The sequence below is a fragment of the Pelodiscus sinensis genome, chromosome 19, assembly GCF_052426305.1.
Source record: "Pelodiscus sinensis isolate ZL-2025 chromosome 19, ASM5242630v1, whole genome shotgun sequence".
NCBI classification, from domain to species: domain Eukaryota; kingdom Metazoa; phylum Chordata; order Testudines; family Trionychidae; genus Pelodiscus; species Pelodiscus sinensis.
Window position 1 is genome coordinate 1,452,336 of NC_143070.1, and position 20,726 is coordinate 1,473,061.

The 20,726-nt window shown below is 74.6% G+C and overlaps 2 protein-coding genes across 3 annotated transcripts in view; one reads left to right on the forward strand and one right to left on the reverse strand.

The window, feature by feature from the left end:
• C4A (complement C4A (Chido/Rodgers blood group)) overlaps positions 1-5,403 on the reverse strand; it is a 46,613-nt gene extending 41,210 nt beyond the window's left edge. For both annotated transcript variants that reach the window (XM_089771609.1, XM_089771608.1), the window contains exons 1-10: positions 5,249-5,403; positions 4,224-4,419; positions 3,650-3,836; positions 2,848-2,918; positions 2,210-2,298; positions 1,845-1,927; positions 1,555-1,651; positions 1,374-1,479; positions 765-888; positions 52-167 (exon numbers count right to left, since the gene is read on the reverse strand). In XM_089771609.1, coding sequence (XP_089627735.1) covers positions 52-167; positions 765-888; positions 1,374-1,479; positions 1,555-1,651; positions 1,845-1,927; positions 2,210-2,298; positions 2,848-2,918; positions 3,650-3,836; positions 4,224-4,419; positions 5,249-5,313 — 1,134 coding nt within the window. In that variant the 5' untranslated portion in view covers positions 5,314-5,403. The remainder of the gene's footprint in view (positions 1-51; positions 168-764; positions 889-1,373; positions 1,480-1,554; positions 1,652-1,844; positions 1,928-2,209; positions 2,299-2,847; positions 2,919-3,649; positions 3,837-4,223; positions 4,420-5,248) is intronic.
• A 5,117-nt stretch (positions 5,404-10,520) lies between these two features.
• On the forward strand, positions 10,521-19,370 carry EGFL8 (EGF like domain multiple 8). The gene is given in 10 exon segments (XM_089771455.1): positions 10,521-10,869; positions 12,093-12,208; positions 12,331-12,453; positions 13,015-13,127; positions 13,223-13,282; positions 13,285-13,314; positions 13,815-13,968; positions 16,052-16,142; positions 18,249-18,405; positions 19,304-19,370. Coding segments are annotated over 9 exon segments (861 nt in total). The 5' UTR covers positions 10,521-10,869; positions 12,093-12,125; the 3' UTR covers positions 19,354-19,370.
• The last annotated feature ends 1,356 nt before the right edge of the window (positions 19,371-20,726 follow it).

Below are 20,726 nucleotides of genomic sequence, written 5' to 3' on the forward strand. Positions count from 1 at the left end.
GCCCTCCCCTGACACTCCATCCCCACCCCAGGCCGTGCCCCCAGCCCCCACCAGCACGAGGAAGGGGGCCCCGGGGACGAAGTGCCGCTTGGTCTGCGCCAGGTCCACGCTGTAGGGAGACGTCACGAACTTCACCGTGCTCAGCTCCTGCTCCTCCATCTCCCCGCCTGTGGGGGGGGGGGAGTGTCAATGGGGGGTGCTGCCCCGGGACACCACAGCCCCCAAGAGGGGCCAGGCCTCGCCCATTCCCTACCCCCTCCGAGCCAGCCAGGCCCCGCCCTTTCCCCCGCCCCCTGAGCCTGCCAGGCCCCGCCCTTTCCCCTGCCCCCTGAGCCAGCCAGGCCCCGCCCCTTCCCCCGCCCCCTGAGCCTGCCAGGCCCCGCCCCCCTGAGCCAGCCAGGCCCCGCCCTTTCCCCTGCCCCCTGAGCCAGCCAGGCCCCGCCCCCCTGAGCCAGCCAGGCCCCGCCCTTTCCCCTCCCCCCTGAACCTGCCAGGCCCCGCCCCCCTGAGCCAGACAGGCCCCGCCCTTTCCCCCGCCCCCTGAGCCAGACAGGCCCCGCCCCCTGAGCCAGACAGGCCCCGCCCTTTCCCCCGCCCCCCTGAGCCAGCCAGGCCCCGCCCCTTCCCCCGCCCCCTGAGCCAGACAGGCCCCGCCCCCAGAGCCAGACAGGCCCCGCCCCTTCCCCCGCCCCCTGAGCGAGCCAGGCCCCGCCCCATTCACGCGCCCAGGCCGGCGCCCCCTGGGGCTCAGGCTCCGCACTCACTGGCGGTCTCCAGGACGGTCACCGCGATGTAGAGGCTGGTCCCGGCCAGGTCCTGCAGGGGGCGCTCCAGCTTCTCCGCCAGCAGGGAGCGCTCCAGGGTGACGCTCGCCGCCCCGTTCCTCACCTACCGGGGGGGGGGGGTTAGACAGCGCCAGCCCCTGCCCTGGACCCCCCCACGCAGCCGGGCGGGCCGGGGGAGGGGCGCGGGGGCCGTGACGAAGTGTGGGGGGGGGGTCCCCTGCTTTGCACTGGGTGTGCCTCAGTTTCCCCTGTGCATTTGCTGAGGCCCCGGAGGCAGCTGGGGGGGCCCTTGGCTGGACACCCCGCAGCCTGGCAGGCCACCCCCCAGGGCCCGTCCCCGGGGCAGCCAAGGAGGGGCAGGGACACAGGGGCAGGAGGGGCAGACAGCGGGGCTGGAGGTGGCTCAGTCTCCGGGTTTGGGACTTGGGGGGCCCAGGGCCTTGGGGCTCCGAGCCCCCCCCCAAGTGACGTAGCTTCAGCCTCCTGGTCCTGGTGCCAGCAGCGCCTGCCTGTCTGTGCCCCACACTGGCTGCACAGTAGCAGGGCCCTGTGGGGGGCTGATGGGGGTCGCGGGGGGCAGGGGCTCACCGTGACCTGCTGCTCCAGGCCTCGGAGGAAGACTTTCTCCCCGGTCTCATCGCACACCCCAAACCGCAGGTAGGCGGCGCCGGTCACCCCCTTCCCGTAGACAAACCTGGGGAGAGAGGGGGGGTCACCCCAGGGCCGGGGGGCCGGGGGGAGGGGCGGGGGGGCGCGCAGCTGCCCCTACCTGACCTGCAGGTCAATGCGCAGATCGGAGGCCCCCTCTCCCGCCACCAGCATGTGGGTCCGCTCGGGGATGATCTTCACCTCGAAATTGGGGAGCACTGGGGGGGGAGAGACACGTGGGACCCAGGAGTCCTGCCCCTCCCCCCCGCCAGCTGGGAGGGGCCCGGGACTCACCGTATTTCTTCACCTCGAAATTGGGGAGCACTGGGGGGGGGGGAGAGACACGTGGGACCCAGGAGTCCTGCCCCCCCACACCCCCCCCCCGCCAGCTGGGAGGGGCCCGGGACTCACCGTATTTCTTCACCTCGAACGCGGCGCTGACGTTGGACTCGGGGGCGTTGGAGAATCGCGCCGTGATGTGCCAGGTGCCCGGCCTGGGGGGAGAGGGGCTGGATGGGACCCCCCGCCCTCCCTGGGGCCGGCTCCCTCCTGTGGGGCTCAGAACAGCAGCCAGGCCAGGGATCAGCCCCCCTGCCCAGGACTCCCCGTCTGGCCCCGGCACAAGGCAGCTCCGGGGGCTGTTCCCCCCCCCCCCCGGCAACTGGGTATCTGCCCACCAGGCTCCAGCACAGGGGGGTGTCCCTGCCCCCCCCGCTCCTGGGGTGTCCCGCCCCCCAACCAATCTGGCCCCGCCCCATTCCCCTCCCCCCACTCACTCTGAGACGTCGGGGATCGACAGCTGGTCTGCGATGACCAAGTTCTGGGGGAACCGCTCCACCTTCCGCACCTGCAGCCCCTGGCTGTTCTGGGGGGCACACGGGGGGGGAGGGCCCCAATCCCCTCCCATCAGTGGGGCCCGATCCTGCCCCCATCCAGCCATGAGCTCCCGCCCCCCTGCCCCATGGGCCCGATCCTGCCCCATCCAGCCATGTGTTCCTGCCTCCTGCCCCATGGGCCCGATCCTGCCCCCTCCCAGCCATGAGCTCCCGCCCCCTGCCCCATGGGCCCGATCCTGCCCCATCCAGCCATGTGTTCCTGCCCCCTGCCCCATGGGCCCGATCCTGCCCCCTCCCAGCCATGAGCTCCCGCCCCCTGCCCCATGGGCCCGATCCTGCCCCATCCAGCCATGTGTTCCTGCCCCCTGCCCCATGGGCCCGATCCTGCCCCACCCAGCCATGTGTTCCTGCCCCCTGCCCCATGGGCCCGATCCTGCCCCCTCCCACCTATAGACTCCCGCCCTCTGCCCATGGGCCCGATCCTGCCCCCTCCCACCTATAGATTCCCGCCCCCTGCCCAATCCTGCCCCCTCCCAACTGTGGGCTCCCGCCCCCTGCCCCCTGGGCCCGGCTCTCACCAGCACGGTGATGGTGATGGATTCAGCCGTGGGGCGCAGCTCATGGTTCAGCGCAAAGACGCGGAAGTGGACTGGGGGGGACGAGGCAGCGTGTGAACGAGGGGCCCTTGGGGCTGTGGGGGCCGGAGGTCGGGGGAACTGGGGGCCATGTGGTTTGGGGGAGCTGGGGGCCAGGGAGTCATGGCTGTGGGGAACGTGGCGGGGGCTGTGGGGCGGGATTTAGGGCAGAGGGCCAAGGGGAGAGGGGTTGCACAGTGCTGTGGGGAGAGGGGCTGTGGGACGCAGGGGGCTGGGGGACTGGAGCTTTGGGGCACCGGAGGCCAAAGGGCTGGGGCCATGTGGTGCAGGGCACCATGGGGCTGGGGCTGTGGGTCACAGGGGGCAGTGGGACAGGGGCTGTGGGGCTGGGACTGGGGCTGTGGGGCGCAGGGGGCCATGGGACTGGGGCCATGGGTCGCAGGGGCCAGTGGGACTGGGGCCGTGGGGCTGGGGCCGTGGGATGCGGGGGGCCGTGGGGCTGGGGCCGTGGGGCACGGGGGGCCGTGGGGCTGGGGCCGTGGGGCGCAGGGGGCCATGGGGTGCGGGGGGCCGTGTGTCGCAGGGGCCAGTGGGACTGGGGCCATGGGGCTGGGGCCGTGGGATGCGGGGGGCCGTGGGGCTGGGGCCGTGGGGCTGGGGCCATGGGGCCGTGGGGCTGGGGCCGTGGGGCGCGGGGGGCCGTGGGGCTGGGGCCGTGGGGCGCGGGGGGCCGTGGGGCGCGGGGGGCCATGGGGCTGGGGCCGTGGGGCCGTGGGGCTCTCACCCTTCTGCAGGGGCGTGTAGACGGGCTTGTCGGTCTGGATGAAGAGCTGCCCTCGCCGGCTGGTCCAGGCCAGTCTCAGGGCCTGGCTGTGGGGCGGAGGCAGCTGGGGGCTGTGGGCGACCAGCTGGACGTAACGGTCCCGGCGCTGCTTGGCCAGGCCGCACCGAGTCGCCTGCTCCAGGCTCACCTGCCGGGGGGGGGGGGGGGCTGTGAGTCCTCCTGCCCCACAGCAACCCCAGGGCTGTGCCTCAGTTTCCCTGGCCTGGCCTGAGGCCCGGCTGGGGGGGACTTTGGCATCACCCCCACGGCGGGGGCTGCCCCCTCCCTGTACCCGCGGCCCATGGCCCTTGCACCCGCGCCGGGGGGCAGGAGCTGGGTCGGTCTTGGAGACTTTGGGTGCGGGGGGGGGGGCCTGGCTTGGGGCTCCCCCCCCAACTGGACGACTCCTGTTCTAGGTGTCCCACCCCCCGACCCCAACGGCACCAGAAGGGGCCTCTCCAGGGTGGGCGGGGGGGGCAGGGCTCATCCTCCATGGGCGGGGCTTCCCAAGGGGCGGGGCTTAGGCGCCCCCTACCTGCAGGCTGAGGTGCTGCATGTGGTTGTTGTGGGGGTCCAGGCGGAAGGACACTTTGGGGGAGCAGGGCTGCTTCATGTCCATCTCGTTCTGGAAGTAGAGGGTCCCCTCCAGCTGCCCCTCCACCCCCTCGGCCTGCAGCACGACCCCCAGCCCCACGCCCAGCGGCACCCGCCGGGGCGCCGCCATCAGCAGCCTGGGGGCAGAGAGAGATCAGCCAGTGCCCTCCTCCCGCCCCCGGCCCTGCCCCCCAGCCCTGCCACTCCAGCCCCGCGGCCCTGCCCCCCAGCCCTGCCGCTGCCCCTCGCTCCCGCCCCACAGCCCTGCCCCCCAGCCCTGCCTCTGCCCCTTGCTCCCGCCCCACAGCCCTGCCCCCCAGCCCTGCCACTGCCCCTCACTCCCGCCCCATGGCCCTGCCCCCCAGCCCTGCCACTGCCCCTCGCTCCCGCCCCACAGCCCTGCCCCCCAGCCCTGCCTCTGCCCCTTGCTCCCGCCCCACAGCCCTGCCCCCCAGCCCTGCCTCTGCCCCTTGCTCCCGCCCCCGGCCCTGCCCCCCAGCCCTGCCGCTGCCCCTCGCTCCTGCCCCACAGCCCTGCCCCCCAGCCCTGCCTCTGCCCCTTGCTCCCGCCCCACAGCCCTGCCCCCCAGCTCTGCCTCTGCCCCTCACTCCCGCCCCACAGCCCTGTCCCCCATCCCTGCCCCTGCCCCTGGCTCCCCCCCACAGCCCTGCCCCCCAGCCCTGCCACTCCCGCCCCACAGCCCTAACCCCCAGCCCTGCCGGTGCCCCTCGCTCTTGCCCCCACCAGTCCTGCCCCCAGCCCTGCTGTTGTCCCTCACTCCCACCCCAAAGCCCTGCCCCCCAGCCCTGCCAGTACTCCTGACTCCCAACCTGCAGCCCCTGTCCCCCCAGTCCTGCTAGTGCCCCTCACTCCTGCCCCACAACCCTTCCCCCCAGCCCTCCTGGTGCCCCTCACTCCTGCCCCCCTGCCCTGCTGGTGCCCCTCACTCCCGCTCTCGGCCGGTACCGGGGGGCTTGGTGGCTGGGGCCCACGAGGGCCCCGAGCCAGGCCAGCCAGAGAAGCGGCTGCATGTTGCTCCGGGCCGGTCGCTGTCCGCTCTGGGCTGGCGCGGGGCTGGCGGGGTCCAAGGGCTGCGGGGGGGGGGGGGGGCAGGAGAATGATTAACCCAGCGAGCAGCCCGGGCGGGGCCGGGGGGCCGTTCTTGGTGGGTGTCCAGCGAGCAGCCCGGGCGGGGCCGGGGGGCCGTTCTTAGTGGGTGTCCAGCGAGCAGCCCGGGCTGTGCCAGGCGCCCGTTCTTGGTGGGTGTCCAGCGAGCCCCCCACGCCCGGGCGGGGCCGGGAGGGAGCCTGGGGCCAGGCTGGGCTGGGAGAGGGGGCTGGAGGGACAGAGGTGGGGGGGGCGCCCGGCGCAGAAGGCTCCGTCCCCCCCCCAGCGTTGGGGTTCCTGGGGGGCCACCGGCTGGGATCAGCCCATGGGCCGGGAACGGGGGGGGAGGGGAGGGAGCAGGCGCTCGCTGGCAGCACGAGGGGGAGCAGCCACCTCCCCTCCCCCCTGCTCCCTCCCTGCCCCCCCCACCGGCTGCCCCAGCAGGTCACTGACCCTGAGCACTCGCCCCCCCCCCCATCCCAAGTGCCAGGAAAGGAAAACACCTGACTGCGGGGAAATCACAGCCTGGCCCCTGCTCACCCCACGGGCCTGTCCGGGCCCAGCCCCAGAGGGAAGGGGGCGGGGGGCCTGGCCCTTGGCAGGCAGGGCTGCCCCATGGCCCCAGGGGGAGCTAGGGGGCGGGGAGTGGGGCGGAGGCAGCGGGGGGCTCTCCCCTGGCAGGCAGGGCTGCCCCATGGCCCCAGGGGGAGCTAGGGGGCGGGGAGTGGGGCGGAGGCAGCAGGGGGCTCTCCCCTGGCAGGCAGGGCTGCCCCATGGCCCCAGGGGGAGCTAGGGGGCGGGGAGTGGGGCAGAGGCAGCGGGGGCTCTCCCCTGGCAGGCAGGGCTGCCCCATGGCCCCAGGGGGAGCTAGGGGGCGGGGAGTGGGGCGGAAGCAGCGGGGGGCTCTCCCCTGGCTGGCAGGGCTGCCCCATGGCCCCAGGGGGGAGCTAGGGGGCAGGGAGTGGGGCGGAAGCAGCGGGGGGCTCTCCCTGGCAGGCAGGGCTGCCCCATGGCCCCAGGGGGGAGCTAGGGGGCAGGGAGTGGGGCGGAAGCAGCGGGGGGCTCTCCCCTGGCAGGCAGGGCTGCCCCATGGCCCCAGGGGGGAGCTAGGGGGCAGGGAGTGGGGCGGAAGCAGCGGGGGGCTCTCCCCTGGCAGGCAGGGCTGCCCCATGGCCCCAGGGGGGAGCTAGGGGGCAGGGAGTGGGGCGGAAGCAGCGGGGGGCTCTCCCCTGGCAGGCAGGGCTGCCCCATGGCCCCAGGGGGGAGCTAGGGGGCAGGGAGTGGGGCGGAAGCAGCGGGGGGCTCTCCCCTGGCAGGCAGGGCTGCCCCATGGCCCCAGGGGGGAGCTAGGGGGCAGGGAGTGGGGCGGAAGCAGCGGGGGGCTCTCCCCTGGCTGGCAGGGCTGCCTCATGGCCCCAGGGGGGAGCTAGGGGGCAGGGAGTGGGGCAGAAGCAGCAGGGGGCTCTCCCCTGGCAGGCAGGCCTGCCCCATGGCCCCAGGGGGGAGCTAGGGGGCAGGGAGTGGGGCGGAAGCAGCGGGGGGCTCTCCCCTGGCTGGCAGGGCTGCCCCATGGCCCCAGGGGGGAGCTAGGGGCGGGGAGTGGGGCGGAAGCAGCAGGGGGCTCTCCCCTGGCTGGCAGGGCTGCCCCATGGCCCCAGGGGGGAGCTAGGGGGCAGGGAGTGGGGCGGAAGCAGCGGGGGGCTCTCCCCTGGCTGGCAGGGCTGCCCCATGGCCCCAGGGGGGAGCTAGGGGGCAGGGAGTGGGGCGGAAGCAGTGGGGGGCTCTCCCCTGGCTGGCAGGGCTGCCTCATGGCCCCAGATCTTGGGCCTGCCTCTAAGGACGGGCAGGGTCTCCCCGCAGTGATCGTGGGGCAGGAGCCGAGCGGCTGAGCTGGGGGGCGAGGAACAGTGGACCATGAGTGGACCATGAGGGGCCCCTTGGGGGATCTCGGGGGGGCCGGAGGCGGCGGGTCGCAAGCAGCGGGCAGGGGTTGGGTCAGGAGCGAGGGGCAGTGGGGTGAGACCGGGGGGCTGTGCCGTGGGGGGGTGTCTGCTCTGTACCCGGGGTCCCCCCCCGGCTGGGCCGCGATCCCCACTGACCCCCCCACGTGTGGATGGGCCCAGACCCCCGGTCCCAGCCTGGGCAGGGAACAAGGCTCTTCCCAGGGGAGACAAAGGGGGGAGGCGGAGACGGCCCCTGGCTGGGGGGCAGGGCTGGGGGCTGGGGCGTCCGCGCCTGGGGAAGCCTGGAGGAAGCCGACTCACCAGCCTAGGGGGTCCAGGGGCCTGTGGGCCCCCCAGAGCCAGGCTGGAGGCCCGTCCCCCGCTGCCTGCGTCAGTCCCGGCTGGGCTGCACCTCGGCGCAGCAACGAACCCGGCGTCCCCTCCGGTGCTGGGGTGCAGGGTCGGGTCCCCACCGCGCCCTCACGGGCACCGGCTGCAGGGGCTGGGAGGGGAGCGGGGGCACCGGTTGAGGGCTGTGGGGGGGGAAGTGGGGGCACCGGTTGGGGACTGTGGGGGGGGAAGCGGGGGGGGAGGGCTGGGGGCACCGGTTGGGGGCTTGTGGGGGGGGGGGGGAAGTGGGGGCACCGGTTGAGGGCTGTGGGGGGGGGAAGTGGGGGCACCGGTTGGGGACTGTGGCGGGGGGGGAGTGGGGGCACCGGTTGGGGGCTGTGGGGGGGGAAGTGGGGGCACCGGTTGAGGGCTGTGGGGGGGGAAGTGGGGGCACCGGTTGGGGACTGTGGCGGGGGGGGAGTGGGGGCACTGGTTGGGGGCTGTGGGGGGGGAAGTGGGGGCACCGGTTGGGGGCAGTGGGGGGGGAAGAGGGGGCACCGGTTGGGGGCAGTGGGGGGGGAAGTGGGGGCACCGGTTGGGGGCAGTGGGGGGGGGGGAAGTGGGGGCACCGGTTGGGGGCTGTGGGGGGGGAGTGGGGGCACCGGTTGGGGGCAGTGGGGGGGGGGAGTGGGGGGGGGGAGTGGGGGACCGGGGGCTGTGGGGGGGGAGCGGGGGGGGAGGGCTGGGGGGGGGAAGTGGGGGCACCGGTTGGGGGGGGGGCTGGGGGCTGGGGGGGGAGCGGGGGCTGGGGGTGGGGGGGGAAGTGGGGGCACCGGTTGGGGGCTGTGGGGGGGGAGCGGGGGCACCGGTTGAGGGCTGTGGGGGGGAAGTGGGGGCGGTGGGGGCTGGGGGGGGGAAGGGAGGGGGGGACGGGGGGCTGTGGGGGGGGAGTGGGGGCCCGGTTGGGGGGCTTGTGGGGGGGGGAAGCGGGGGGGGGAAGTGGGGGCACCGGTTGGGGGCTGTGGGGGGGGAAGCGGGGGCACCGGTTGGGGGCTGTGGGGGGGGAGGGGTTGGGGCTGTGGGGGGGGAAGTGGGGGCACCGGTTGGGGGCTGTGGGAGGGGCTGGGGGCTGGGGGGGGGAAGTGGGGGCACCGGTTGGGGGCTGTGGGGGGGGAGCGGGGGCACCGGTTGAGGGCTGTGGGGGGGGAAGTGGGGGCACCGGTTGGGGGTGTGGGAGGGGCTGGGGGCTGGGGGGGGGAAGTGGGGGCACCGGTTGGGGGCTGTGGGGGGGGAAGTGGGGGCACCGGTTGGGGGCAGTGGGGGGGGGGGGAAGTGGGGGCACCGGTTGGGGGCTGTGGGGGGGGAAGCGGGGGCACCGGTTGGGGGCTGTGGGGGGGGAGCGGGGGCACCGGTTAGGGGCTGCGGGGCGGGTGAAGGAGGCACCAGCCAGGGGCTGACAGGCAGGACCGGGAGGCAGTGGCCGGCCAGGGCCTGCAGGACAGTAGTGGGGGCACCAGCCGGCTGGGGGTCGCGACTGAAGGGCGGCAGCCAGCGGGGGGCTGAGAGTCAGGAGCAAAGGGCACCAGGTAGCAGGGGCTGTGGGGCAGGACTGGGGGGCTCTGTGGGCAGGAGCAGGGGCACTGCCCAGCCAGGGGCTGTGGGGAGGGACCGGGGGGCGCTGTGGGGCAGGAGCGGGGGCACAGCCCGGCTGCGGGCTGTGGAGCAGGACTGGGGGGCTCTGTGGAGCAGGGGGCACTGCCCGGCCAGGAGCTGTGGGGTGGGACTGGGGTTGCCGTGGGGCAGGTGTGGGGACACTGCCCAGCCGGAGGCAGTGGGGCGAGGGGGAGCGGGGGCGGGGGGGTGGGGGGGGAGCCGTGGGGTAGGACCGGGGGCGCTGTGGGGCAGGACTAGGGCTGCCTGGCCGGGGGCTGTGGGGCGGGACCGGGAGACGCCGTGGAGCGGGACTGGGGGCGCTGTGGGGCAGAGGGCACTGCCTGGCCGGGGGCTGTGGGGTGGGACCAGGAGACGACGTGGGGCGGGACTGGAGGCACTGTGGGGCAGGGGGCATTGCCTGGCCGGGGGCTGTGTGGCGGGACTGGGGGCGCTGTGGGGCAGGGGGCACTGCCTGGCCGGGGGCTGTGGGGCGGGACTGGGGGCGCTGTGGGGCAGGGGGCACTGCCTGGCCGGGGGCTGTGGGGCGGGACCGGGAGACGCCGTGGGGCGGGACTGGGGGCGCTGTGGGGCAGGGGCACTGCCTGGCCGGGGGCCGTGGGGTGGGACCGGGAGATGCCGTGGGGCAGGACTGGGGGCGCTGTGGGGCAGGGGGCACTGCCTGGCCGGGGGCCGTGGGGTGGGACCGGGAGACGCCGTGGGGCAGGACTGGGGGCGCTGTGGGGCAGGGGGCACTGCCTGGCCGGGGGCCGTGGGGTGGGACCGGGAGACGCCGTGGGGCGGGACTGGGGGCGCTGTGGTGCAGGGGGATGTGGGGTGGGACCGGGAGACGCCGTGGGGCAGGACTGGGGGCGCTGTGGAGCAGGGGGATGTGGGGTGGGACCGGGAGACGCTGTGGGGCGGGACTGGGGGCGCTGTGGTGCAGGGGGATGTGGGGTGGGACCGGGAGACGCTGTGGGGCGGGACTGGGGGCGCTGTGGGGCAGGGGACATTGCCTGGCCGGGGGCTGTGGGGCGGGACTGGGGGCGCTGTGGGGCAGGGGGCTGTGGGGTGTGACCGGGGCCCCGGCCAGGCCGGCACAATGGGACAAAGGCAGGAATCGCCGGCTCGCTGGGGACGGAAGATCTCGCCCCCGACGCGGCGCCACACAGCCCCATTGTGCGCCGGGCCCGGCCGGGGGCGGGGGGCCGGTCGGCCGGGGGGGTGGAGCCGTCCGGGCCCCCCGGCTCGGCCCCGCTGACGTCAGCGCCTGGTCCCCCGACACCCCGTGGGGCAGGAACAAAGCGCGGGGCCGGGCGGGGGGGCACAAAGGGCCCTTTCTCAGGCGGGCGCGGGGGGGCTGGTGCATGACTCAGAGGCGGAGGCCGAAATGCCAAGGGGCACCGGGGGTGGCAGACGCAGGGGGAGGGGCTCGGCCGGGGGGGGATTCCCTTGCCCACGACAAGAGGGGCAGGGGGAGGGGATTCCAGCCCCCGGGAGCGCCAGGCTCGGGCCGGCTCAGAGGCTGGGAGGCAGGAGCAGGGACCAGCACAGCAGGTGGGGGGGGGGGGGTCGGGGCCGGGGGGGTGGGGCTGGTTCCGTGGGGTGCATCTGAGAGGCGTGGGCCTGGTTCCGTGGGGTGCATCTGAGAGGTGTGGGGCTGGTTCCGCGGGGTGCATCTGAGAGGTGTGGGGCTGGTTCTGTGGGGTGCATCTGAGAGGTGTGGGGCTGGTTCCGTGGGGTGCATCTGAGAGGTGTGGAAGGTGGGGTGTGTGGGGTGCATGTGGGAGGCATGGGGCTGGTTCCATGGGGTGCATGTGAGGCGTGGGGCTGGTTCCGCGGGGTGCATCTGAGAGGTGTGGGGCTGGTTCTGTGGGGTGCATCTGAGAGGTGTGGGGCGGGTTCTGCGGGTGCATCTGAGAGGCGTGGGGCTGGTTCCGTGGGGTGCATGTGAGAGGCGTGGGGCTGGTTCCGTGGGGTGCATGTGAGAGGCGTGGGGCTGGTTCCGTGGGGTGCATGTGAGAGGCGTGGGGCTGGTTCCGTGGGGTGCATGTGAGAGGCGTGGGGCTGGTTCTGTGGGGTGCATGTGAGAGGCGTGGGGCTGGTTCCGTGGGGTGCATGTGTGAGGCGTGGGGCTGGTTCCGTGGGGTGCATGTGAGAGGCGTGGGGCTGGTTCCGTGGGGTGCATGTGTGAGGCGTGGGGCTGGTTCCGTGGGGTGCATCTGAGAGGCGTGGGGCTGGTTCCGTGGGGTGCATGTGAGAGGCGTGGGGCTGGTTCCGTGGGGTGCATCTGAGAGGCGTGGGGCTGGTTCCGTGGGGTGCATGTGAGAGGCGTGGGGCTGGTTCCGTGGGGTGCATCTGAGAGGCGTGGGGCTGGTTCCGTGGGGTGCATCTGAGAGGCGTGGGGCTGGTTCTGTGGGGTGCATGTGAGAGGCGTGGGGCTGGTTCCGTGGGGTGCATGTGTGAGGTGTGGGGCTGGTTCCGTGGGGTGCATGTGAGAGGCGTGGGGCTGGTTCCGTGGGGTGCATGTGAGAGGCGTGGGGCTGGTTCCGTGGGGTGCATGTGAGAGGCGTGGGGCTGGTTCCGTGGGGTGCATGTGAGAGGCGTGGGGCTGGTTCCGTGGGGCAGGCCGGTGGGTCTCTGATGCACCGGCCTGTGGCCATGTGTTTTGTGCCGGCCCTAGGGGAGCCTGTCATGGGCTGGGGGCTCCTGGCTTCTCTCCCCAGCTGGGGGCTCCCCAGACCCCAAGCTTCAGGACTCCTGACCCCCCTCTCTTGCAGGGAGCCCCCCGAGTGCCGCTGCCGGACCCCGCCATGGCAGGGGCGCTGCCCGCCCTGGTGGCTCTGCTCTGTGGGGGGATCCTGGGGACAGGGGGGCAGGAAGCCAAGCCGGAGAGGTGAGAGAACCGGGGGCCGCGAGGACATGAGGCGCTGGGGGGCCTCTGGGAGGATGGGGGGCTCCAGAGAGGGGGGCTGGGGGGCTGGGCCGCTCTCTCTCTCACCCTCTCTCTGCCCCCAGCCGGGGCGTCTGTGCCCGTCACACCCTGCGGGTGCCCCTGGTTTACAACGAGACCTTCGCCCGGCCCCAGCACCAGCCCTACCTGACCCTGTGCCCTGGGGGGCGGGTCTGCAGCACCTACAGGTAACCCCGCCCGGACGCCTGGCTTCCCCCGGGGCCGGGGGGCCTAGTGGTTAGAGCGGGGGCCTGGGAGCCAGGACACCTGGGGTCTCTGGGCTCTGGGAGGGGAGGGGGGGCCAGTGGTTGGAGGGGGGGGGAGAGCCCGGACTCCTGGGTTCTCTGGGCTCTGGGAGGGGAGCGGGGGCCAGTGGTTGGAGCGGGGGGGAGCCAGGACTCCTGGGGTCTCTGGGCTCTGGGAGGGGGAGCGGGGGCCAGTGGTTGGAGCGGGGGAGAGCCCGGACTCCTGGGTTCTCCCGGCTCTGGGAGGGGAGTGGGGCCTAGTGGTTAGAGAGGGGGCCTGGGAGCCAGGACTCCTGGGGTCTCTGGGCTCTGGGAGGGGAGCGGGGGCCAGTGGTTGGAGCGGGGGGGGGGGGAGCCCGGACTCCTGGGTTCTCCCGGCTCTGGGAGGAGCGGGGCCTAGCGGTCAGAGCAGGAGCCCGGACTCCTGGGTTCTCCCGGCTCTGGGAGGGGAGCGGGGCCTAGCGGTCAGAGCAGGAGCCCAGACTCCTGGGTCCCTCCCCCCAGGACCACGTACCGGGTGGCGGTGCGGCAGGTGAGCCGGGAGGTGCTGCAGTCCAGCGCCATCTGCTGCCAGGGCTGGAGGAAGAGGCACGTGGGGGCCAGCACCTGCGAGGAGGGTGAGTCGGGGGAGGGGAACGTGGGGGGGGGGCACAGCTGGGTTGGGGCGCCCCTCCCCCACCGCATTAACCCCACGATGCCTTTCCCCTCCCAGCCGTGTGCCACAAGCCCTGCCGGAACGGGGGGGTCTGCGTCAGCCCCGGGCGCTGCCAGTGCCCCCAGGCTGGGGGCGCTACTGCCACGTGGGTGAGTGACCCCAGGCACCCAGCCCCCTGCTCTAACCACTGTCCCCCACTCCCCTCCCAGTGCCGGGGGAGACCCCAGTCCTGGCACCCAGCACCCTGCTCTAACCACTGGCCCCCACTCCCCTCCCAGTGCCGGGGAGACCCCAGTCCTGGCACCCAGCCCCCTGCTCTAACCACCGGCCCCCACTCCCCTCCCAGAGCCAGGGGGAGAACCCAGGCGTCCCGGCTCCCCCCACTCTAACCACTAGCCTGCACTCCCCTCCCTGGGCCAGGGGAGAACCCAGGCGTCCCCGCTCTAACCACTAGCCTGCACTCCCCTCCCCGGGCCGGGGGAGAACCCAGGCGTCCCGGCTCCCCGCTCTAACCACTGGCCCCCACTCCCCTCCCCGGGGGAGAACCCAGGCGTCCTGGCTCCCGCTCTAACCACTAGCCTGCACTCCCCTCCCCGGGCCGGGGGAGAACCCAGGCGTCCGGCCCCACTGGGGTCTCTGCTCTCCCCAGACGTGGACGAATGCCGCGCGCCCGCCCCACTCTGCCCCCATGGCTGCCTCAACACCCCGGGCAGCTACCGGTGCCAGTGTGAGCCCGGATCCGGCCCGGGGCCTGACGGGACCGGCTGCCACCCGCTGCCCAGCCCGGCCCCCACCCCAGGTACGTGGGCGCCTGGGGGGGGGGGGCGCAGACTCTGGGAGGGGAGTGAGGGCCAGTGGTTAGAAGCAGGGGCTGAGTGCCCAGAGTCCTGGGGTCTTCTGGAGGGGGTGGAGGCCAGTGGTTGGAGCAGGGGGGGGTTGCCAGGACTCCTGGGTTCGCTGGGAGGGGTGGGGGCCAGTGGTTAGAGCAGGGGGGGGGTTGCCAGGACTGCCGGGTTCGCTGGGAGGGGTGGGGGCCAGTGGTTAGAGCGGGGGGGTTGCCAGGACTCCTGGGTTCGCTGGGAGGGGGTGGGGGCCAGTGGTTAGAGCAGGGGGGTTGCCAGGACTCCTGGGTTCGCTGGGAGGGGGTGGGGGCCAGTGGTTAGAGCAGGGGGGTTGCCAGGACTGCCGGGTTCGCTGGGAGGGGTGGGGGCCAGTGGTTAGAGCTGGGGGTGGGGGTTGTGACTGCTGGGTTCGCTGGGAGGGGTGGGGGCCAGTGGTTAGAGCGGGGGGGGTTGCCAGGGACTGCCGGGTCTGCTGGGAGGGAGTGGGGGCCAGTGGTTAGAGCAGGGGGGTTGCCAGGACTGCCGGGTTCGCTGGGAGGGGGTGGGGGCCAGTGGTTAGAGCAGCGGGGGGGGGGTGCCAGGACTGCCGGGTTCGCTGGGAGGGGGTGGGGGCCAGTGGTTAGAGCAGGGGGGCTGCCAGGACTCCTGGGTTCGCTGGGAGGGGGTGGGGGGGGCCAGTGGTTAGAGCAGGGGGGTGCCAGGACTCCCGGGTTCGCTGGGAGGGGTGGGGGCCAGTGGTTAGAGCAGGGGGTGCCAGGACTCCCGGGTTCGCTGGGAGGGGGTGGGGGCAGTGGTTAGAGCGGGGGGGGGGTTGCCAGGACTCCTGGGTTCGCTGGGAGGGGGTGGGGGCCAGTGGTTAGAGCGGGGGGGGGGGGCTGCCAGGACTCCTGGGTTCGCTGGGAGGGGGTGGGGGCCAGTGGTTAGAGCAGGGGGGTTGCCAGGACTCCTGGGTTCGCTGGGAGGGGGTGGGGGCCAGTGGTTAGAGCGGGGGGCCAGGACTGCCGGGTCTGCTGGGAGGGGGTGGGGGCCAGTGGTTAGAGCAGGGGGGTTGCCAGGACTCCCGGGTTCGCTGGGAGGGGGTGGGGGCCAGTGGTTAGAGCAGGGGGGGTGGCCAGGACTCCTGGGTTCGCTGGGAGGGGTGGGGGCAGTGGTTAGAGCGGGGGGGGCTGCCAGGACTCCTGGGTTCGCTGGGAGGGGGTGGGGGCCAGTGGTTAGAGCGGGGGGGTTTGCCAGGACTCCCGGGTTCGCTGGGAGGGGGTGGGGGGCAGTGGTTAGAGCGGGGGGGGGTTGCCAGGACTCCTGGGTTCGCTGGGAGGGGTGGGGGCCAGTGGTTAGAGCGGGGGGGGCTGCAGGACCCTGGTTCTGGGAGGGGGGTGGGGGCCAGTGGTTAGAGCAGGGGGGTTGCCAGGACTCCTGGGTTCGCTGGGAGGGGGTGGGGGCCAGTGGTTAGAGCGGGGGGGGGGGGGGGCTGCCAGGACTCCTGGGTTCGCTGGGAGGGGTGGGGGCCAGTGGTTAGAGCGGGGGGGGGGTTGCCAGGACTCCTGGGTTCGCTGGGAGGGGGTGGGGGCCAGGAGAGCGGGGGGGGGGGGTTGCCAGGACTCCTGGGTTCGCTGGGAGGGGGTGGGGGCCAGTGGTTAGAGGGGGGGGGTTGCCAGGACTCCTGGGTTCGCTGGGAGGGGGTGGGGGCCAGTGGTTAGAGCAGGGGGGGGTTGCCAGGACTCCTGGGTTCAAGCTGGGGGGGGGTGGGGGCCAGTGGTTAGAGCAGGGGGGGTTGCCAGGACTCCTGGGTTCGCTGGGAGGGGGTGGGGGCCAGTGGTTAGAGTGGGGGGGGTGCCAGGACTCCTGGGTTCGCTGGGAGGGGGTGGGGGCCAGTGGTTAGAGCGGGGGGGGGGGTTGCCAGGACTCCTGGGTTCGCTGGGAGGGGGTGGGGGCCAGTGGTTAGAGTGGGGGGTTGCCAGGACTCCTGGGTTCGCTGGGGGGGTGGGCGGGGCCCCGGGCGGGGCTCCCCCTGCGGTTTGCCCTCCCTCAGTGCCCTGCCCCCCAGCAGCGCGGGAGCCCCCCAGGAGCGGCTGAGCCGGCAGCAGCTGAGCCGGCAGGTGCGGGAGCTGCGGCAGCACATGGAGAAGCTGGAGGAGGTGAGGGGGGGACATAGGCTGGGGGGTCTGGGGTGAGGGGGGATTTGGGGGGACCAAGAGGGGGGCAGGAGTTTGGAGAGTTCAGGGAAAGCTGGGAGAGGGGAGTTGGGAGGGCGCTGGGGGGGGATCGGGGAAGTCTCTGGGGCCGTTGGGGGGCAGGGGAGTTGGGGGCCCCATGGTGCTGGGGGGTCCGGGGAAGGCTCGGGGGCCGTTGGGGGGCCGGGTGAGGGGGGCTCAGGGACGCTGGGGGGTCCGGGGAAGGCTCGGGGGCCGCTGGGGGGCCGGGTGAGTTGGGGGGGCTCAGGGACGCTGGGGGGTCCGGGGAAGGCTCGGGGGCCGTTGGGGGGCTGGGTGAGGGGGGCCCCAGGGGCGCTGGGGGTCCGGGGAAGGTTCAGGGGAGTTGGGGGCCCCGGGGCGCTGGGGGGTCTGGGGAAGGTTCAGGGGGTTGAGGGGCCCCGGGGCGCTGGGGGTCCGGGGAAGGTTCAGGTGAGTTGGGGGCCCCGGGGCGCTGGGGGGGGTCCGGGGAAGGTTCAGGGGAGTTGAGGGCCCCGGGGCGCTGGGGGGTCCGGGGAAGGTTCAGGTGAGTTGGGGGCCCCGGGGCGGTGGGGGGTCCGGTTCAGGGGAGTTGGGGGCCCCGGGGCTGGGGGTCCGGGGAAGGTTCAGGGGAGTTGAGGGCCCCGGGGCGCTGGGGGGGGGGAAGGCTCAGGGGAGTTGGGGGCCCCGGGGCGGGGGGGTCCGGGGAAGGCTCAGGGGAGTTGGGGGCCCCGGGGCGCTGGGGGGGTCCGGGGAAGGCTCAGGGGAGTTGGGGGCCCCGGGGCGCTGGGGGGTCGGGGAAGGCTCAGGTGAGTTGGGGGCCCCGGGGCGCTGGGGGGTCCGGGGAAGGCTCAGGTGAGTTGGGGGCCCTGGGGCTGGGGGGGTCCGGGGAAGGTTCAGGTGAGTTGGGGGCCCCGGGGTGGGGGGGGTCCGGGGAAGGCTCAGGGGAGTTGGGGGCCCCGGGAGGTCCGGGGAAGGCTCAGGGTGAGTTGGGGGCCCCGGGGCGCTGGGGGGTCCGGGGGTTCAGAGGAGTTGGGGGCCCCGGGGCGCTGGGGGGTCCGGGGGTTCAGGGGAGGGGGCCCCGGGGCGCTGGGGGTCCGGGGAAGGCTCAGGGAGCTGGGGGCCCCGGGGCGCCGGGGGTCCGGGGTGAGTTGGGGGCCCTGGGGCGCTGGGGGGTCCGGGGAAGGCTCAGGGGAGTTGGGGGCCCCGGGGCGCTGGGGGGTCCGGGGAAGGCTCAGGTGAGTTGGGGGCCCCGGGGCGCTGGGGGGTCCGGGGAAGGTTCAGAGGAGTTGGGGGCCCCGGGGCGGTGGGGGGTCGGGGGAAGGCTCAGGTGAGTTGGGGGCCCCAGGGGGCTGGGGGGTCCGGGGGCTCGGGGGAGGGGGGGCCGGGTGAATTGGGGGCCCCAGGGGGCTGGGGGGTCCGGGGAAGGCTCGGGGGCCCCGGGGTGGTGGGGCGGGGAAGGTTCAGGTGAGTTGGGGGCCCCGGGGTGGTGGGGGGGTCCGGGGAAGGCTCAGGGGAGTTGGGGGGCAGGGAAGGCTCAGGTGAGTTGGGGGCCCCGGGGCGGGGGGGTCCGGGGGTTCAGAGGAGTTGGGGGCCCCGGGGCGCGGGGGGGGTCCGGGGGAGTTGGGGGCCCCGGGGCGCTGGGGGGCCGGGGGGCCCGGGGAGGCTGGGGGGGCGCCGGGGGGGAAGGTTCAGGTGAGTTGGGGGCCCCGGGGCGCTGGGGGGTCCGGGGGAAGGCTCAGGGGAGTTGGGGGCCCCGGGGCGCTGGGGGTCCGGGGAAGGCTCAGGTGAGTTGGGGGCCCCGGGGCGCTGGGGGGTCCGGGGAAGGTTCAGAGGAGTTGGGGGCCCCGGGGCGGGGGGGTCGGGGAAGGCTCCAGGTGTTGGGGGCCCCAGGGGGGGGGGGGGGGGGTCCGGGGAAGGCTCGGGGGAGTTGGGGGGCCGGGTGAATTGGGGGCCCCAGGGGGCTGGGGGGTCCGGGGAAGGCTCGGGGGAGTTGGGGGGCTGGGTGAGTTGGGGGCCCCAGGGGGCTGGGGTGCTCCGGGCTTTCACCCCCCAGTGACGCTGCCCCCCCAGCGCGTGGAGCGGGCCCTGGGGACCCTGCGCCGGCTGCTGCCGCCCCTGGCCGAGCTGGGCCCCGCCGCCGCCGAGCTCTGGAGCCGCCTCCGGCACCTGGACCAGGTGGACTCGCTCAGCGACCAGCTGCTGCTGCTGGAGGAGCGACTGGGGGCCTGTGAGTGACCCCGGGACCCGCCCGCCCCCCGTCGTCCCTCTGCTCCCTGCCCCACGGACCCCGCCCTGCCCCCCCGCCGAGACCCCGCCCTGCCCCCCGCAGCCCCCCGTCGTCCCTCTGCTCCCTGCCCCACGCCGAGACCCCGCCCTGCCCCCCCGCCCCCCCGTCGTCCCTCTGCTCCCTGCCCCCCCCCCCGCGCCCCCCCGTCCCCTCTCCTTGCCCCTGCCCCCACGGACCCCGCCCTGCCCCGCCCCGAGACCCCGCCCTGTCCCCCCCCGCAGCCCCCTGTCCCTCTGCCCCTCCCCCTGCCCCACGCCGAGACCCCGCCCTGCCCCCCGCCCCCCGTCGTCCCTCTGCTCCCTGCCCCCGCTGAGACCCCGCCCTGCCCTCCCGTCGTCCCTCTGCTCCCTGCCCCCCGCTGAGACCCCGCCCCGCCCCCCCGCGTCCCCTCGTCGTCCCTCTGCTCCCTGCCCCCGCTGAGACCCCGCCCTGCCCCCCGCGTCCCCTCGTCGTCCCTCTGCTCCCTGCCCCCCGCCGAGACCCCGCCCTGCCCCCTGCGCCCCCTCCCGTCGTCCCTCTGCTCCCTGCCCCCCGCTGAGACCCCGCCCTGCCCCCCGCGTCCCCTCGTCGTCCCTCTGCTCCCTGCCCCCACGCCAAGACCCCGCCCTGCCCCCAGGGTCCCCGTACCTCCCCCCCCCGTCGTCCCTCTGGTCCCTGCCCCCCGGGTCTCCTGCTGACCCCGGCCTCTAATTGCTCCGCACCCCAGATCTCCCCAGCTACTGAAGCCTCCAAAATGCCCCTGCCCAGGACTGACCCCCCCCCCCCGCCCCTTCACTCCCGAGCTGCGGGGGATGTTCAGAGTGTTGCCCCCCCAATTTAACCCTTTCTCTGCCCCCAGGCGCCTGCCAGGACGGGAGAAACGGCTTCGGGTACGAGCTGCACTGGTGACCCCCGCACTCCCCGGCTTGGCCCGCGAGCGACGCGAATTAAACATGGACCCTCAGCCCGCGTCTCCGCCTCCTTCTTCGGGGGGCTGGACACCTCCCCCCCCACACCGCTCTGCAGCTTCCTGCCCAGACCAGCCCCTTCTACCCCCCAACTCCCGCCCCGCCGCCGGCCCTCGCCTCTCGCAGCTGGGGTGACTGCCCCCAGAGCCCCGTAGCGGATGTACAGGAGGGGCAACTAACAGTTGCATGACGCCAAACCGTGCCCTCAGTTTCCCTCGGTGCCCACCACTGCGAAGAGTGAAACCTGCTTGGGGCAGGGCGGAGTGCGCACCCTGGCACTGGCTGGGGGGCGGGGCCAGGACTGACCCCGAGGGGCCCCGCCCGGCCGGCTGGGTTGGCACCCCCAGCACAGGAAGTGGGGCAGGTCCCAGGGCGGGGGACGCAGCAGGGACAAAGCGTAAGGCCCGTGGGAGGAAGCCAGTGTCCCCCACAGCCTGGCTGCTCCCCAGGGCCCCCGGCTCAGCCCTGCCACGGATCCCCAGGGCTGCTGGGGCTGAAGGCTCCATCTGGGGGCTCCTGGCCAGACCCCAACCTGCTAAGGGGTCACGCCCCGTGGACTGGGCAGAGCGGAGCCTGAGCTTCCATGCCAAGGGGGTGGAGCTCCCAGCCCAGGCCCCGCCCCCAGTGACAGAGGGAGGAACTCCCGGCCCCACCCCCCAGAGGGAGGAGCTTCCAACCCAGGCCCCGCCCCCAGCGACAGAGGGAGGAGCTCCAGACCCCGTCCCCAGCGACAGAGTGAGGAGCTCCAGGCCCCAGCGACAGAGAGAGGAGCTCCCAACCCAGACCCCGCCCCAGTGACAGAGGGAGGAGCTCCCGGCCCCACCCCCCAGAGGGAGGAGCTCCCAACCCAGGCCCCGCCCCCAGCGACAGAGGGAGGAGCTCCCAACCCAGACCCCGCCCCCAGTGACAGAGGAAGGAGCTCCCGGCCCCACCCCCCAAGAGGGAGGAGCTTCCAACCCAGGCCCCGCCCCCAGCAACAGAGGGAGGAGCTCCAGGCCCCAGCGACAGAGGGAGGAGCTCCCAACCCAGACCCCGCCCCCAGCGACAGAGGGAGGAGCTCCCAACCCAGACCCCGCCCCCAGTGACAGAGGGAGGAGCTCCCGGCCCCACCCCCCAGAGGGAGGAGCTTCCAACCCAGGCCCCGCCCCCAGCGACAGAGAGAGGAGCTCCAGGCCCCGCCCCCAGCAACAGAGGGAGGAGCTCCAGAACCAGGGACAGAGGGAGGAGCTCCCAACCCAGACCCCGCCCCCAGCGACAGAGGGAGGAGCACCCTGCCCAGATCCTGTCCCACCCCGCCCCAGTGACCGGGAGAGG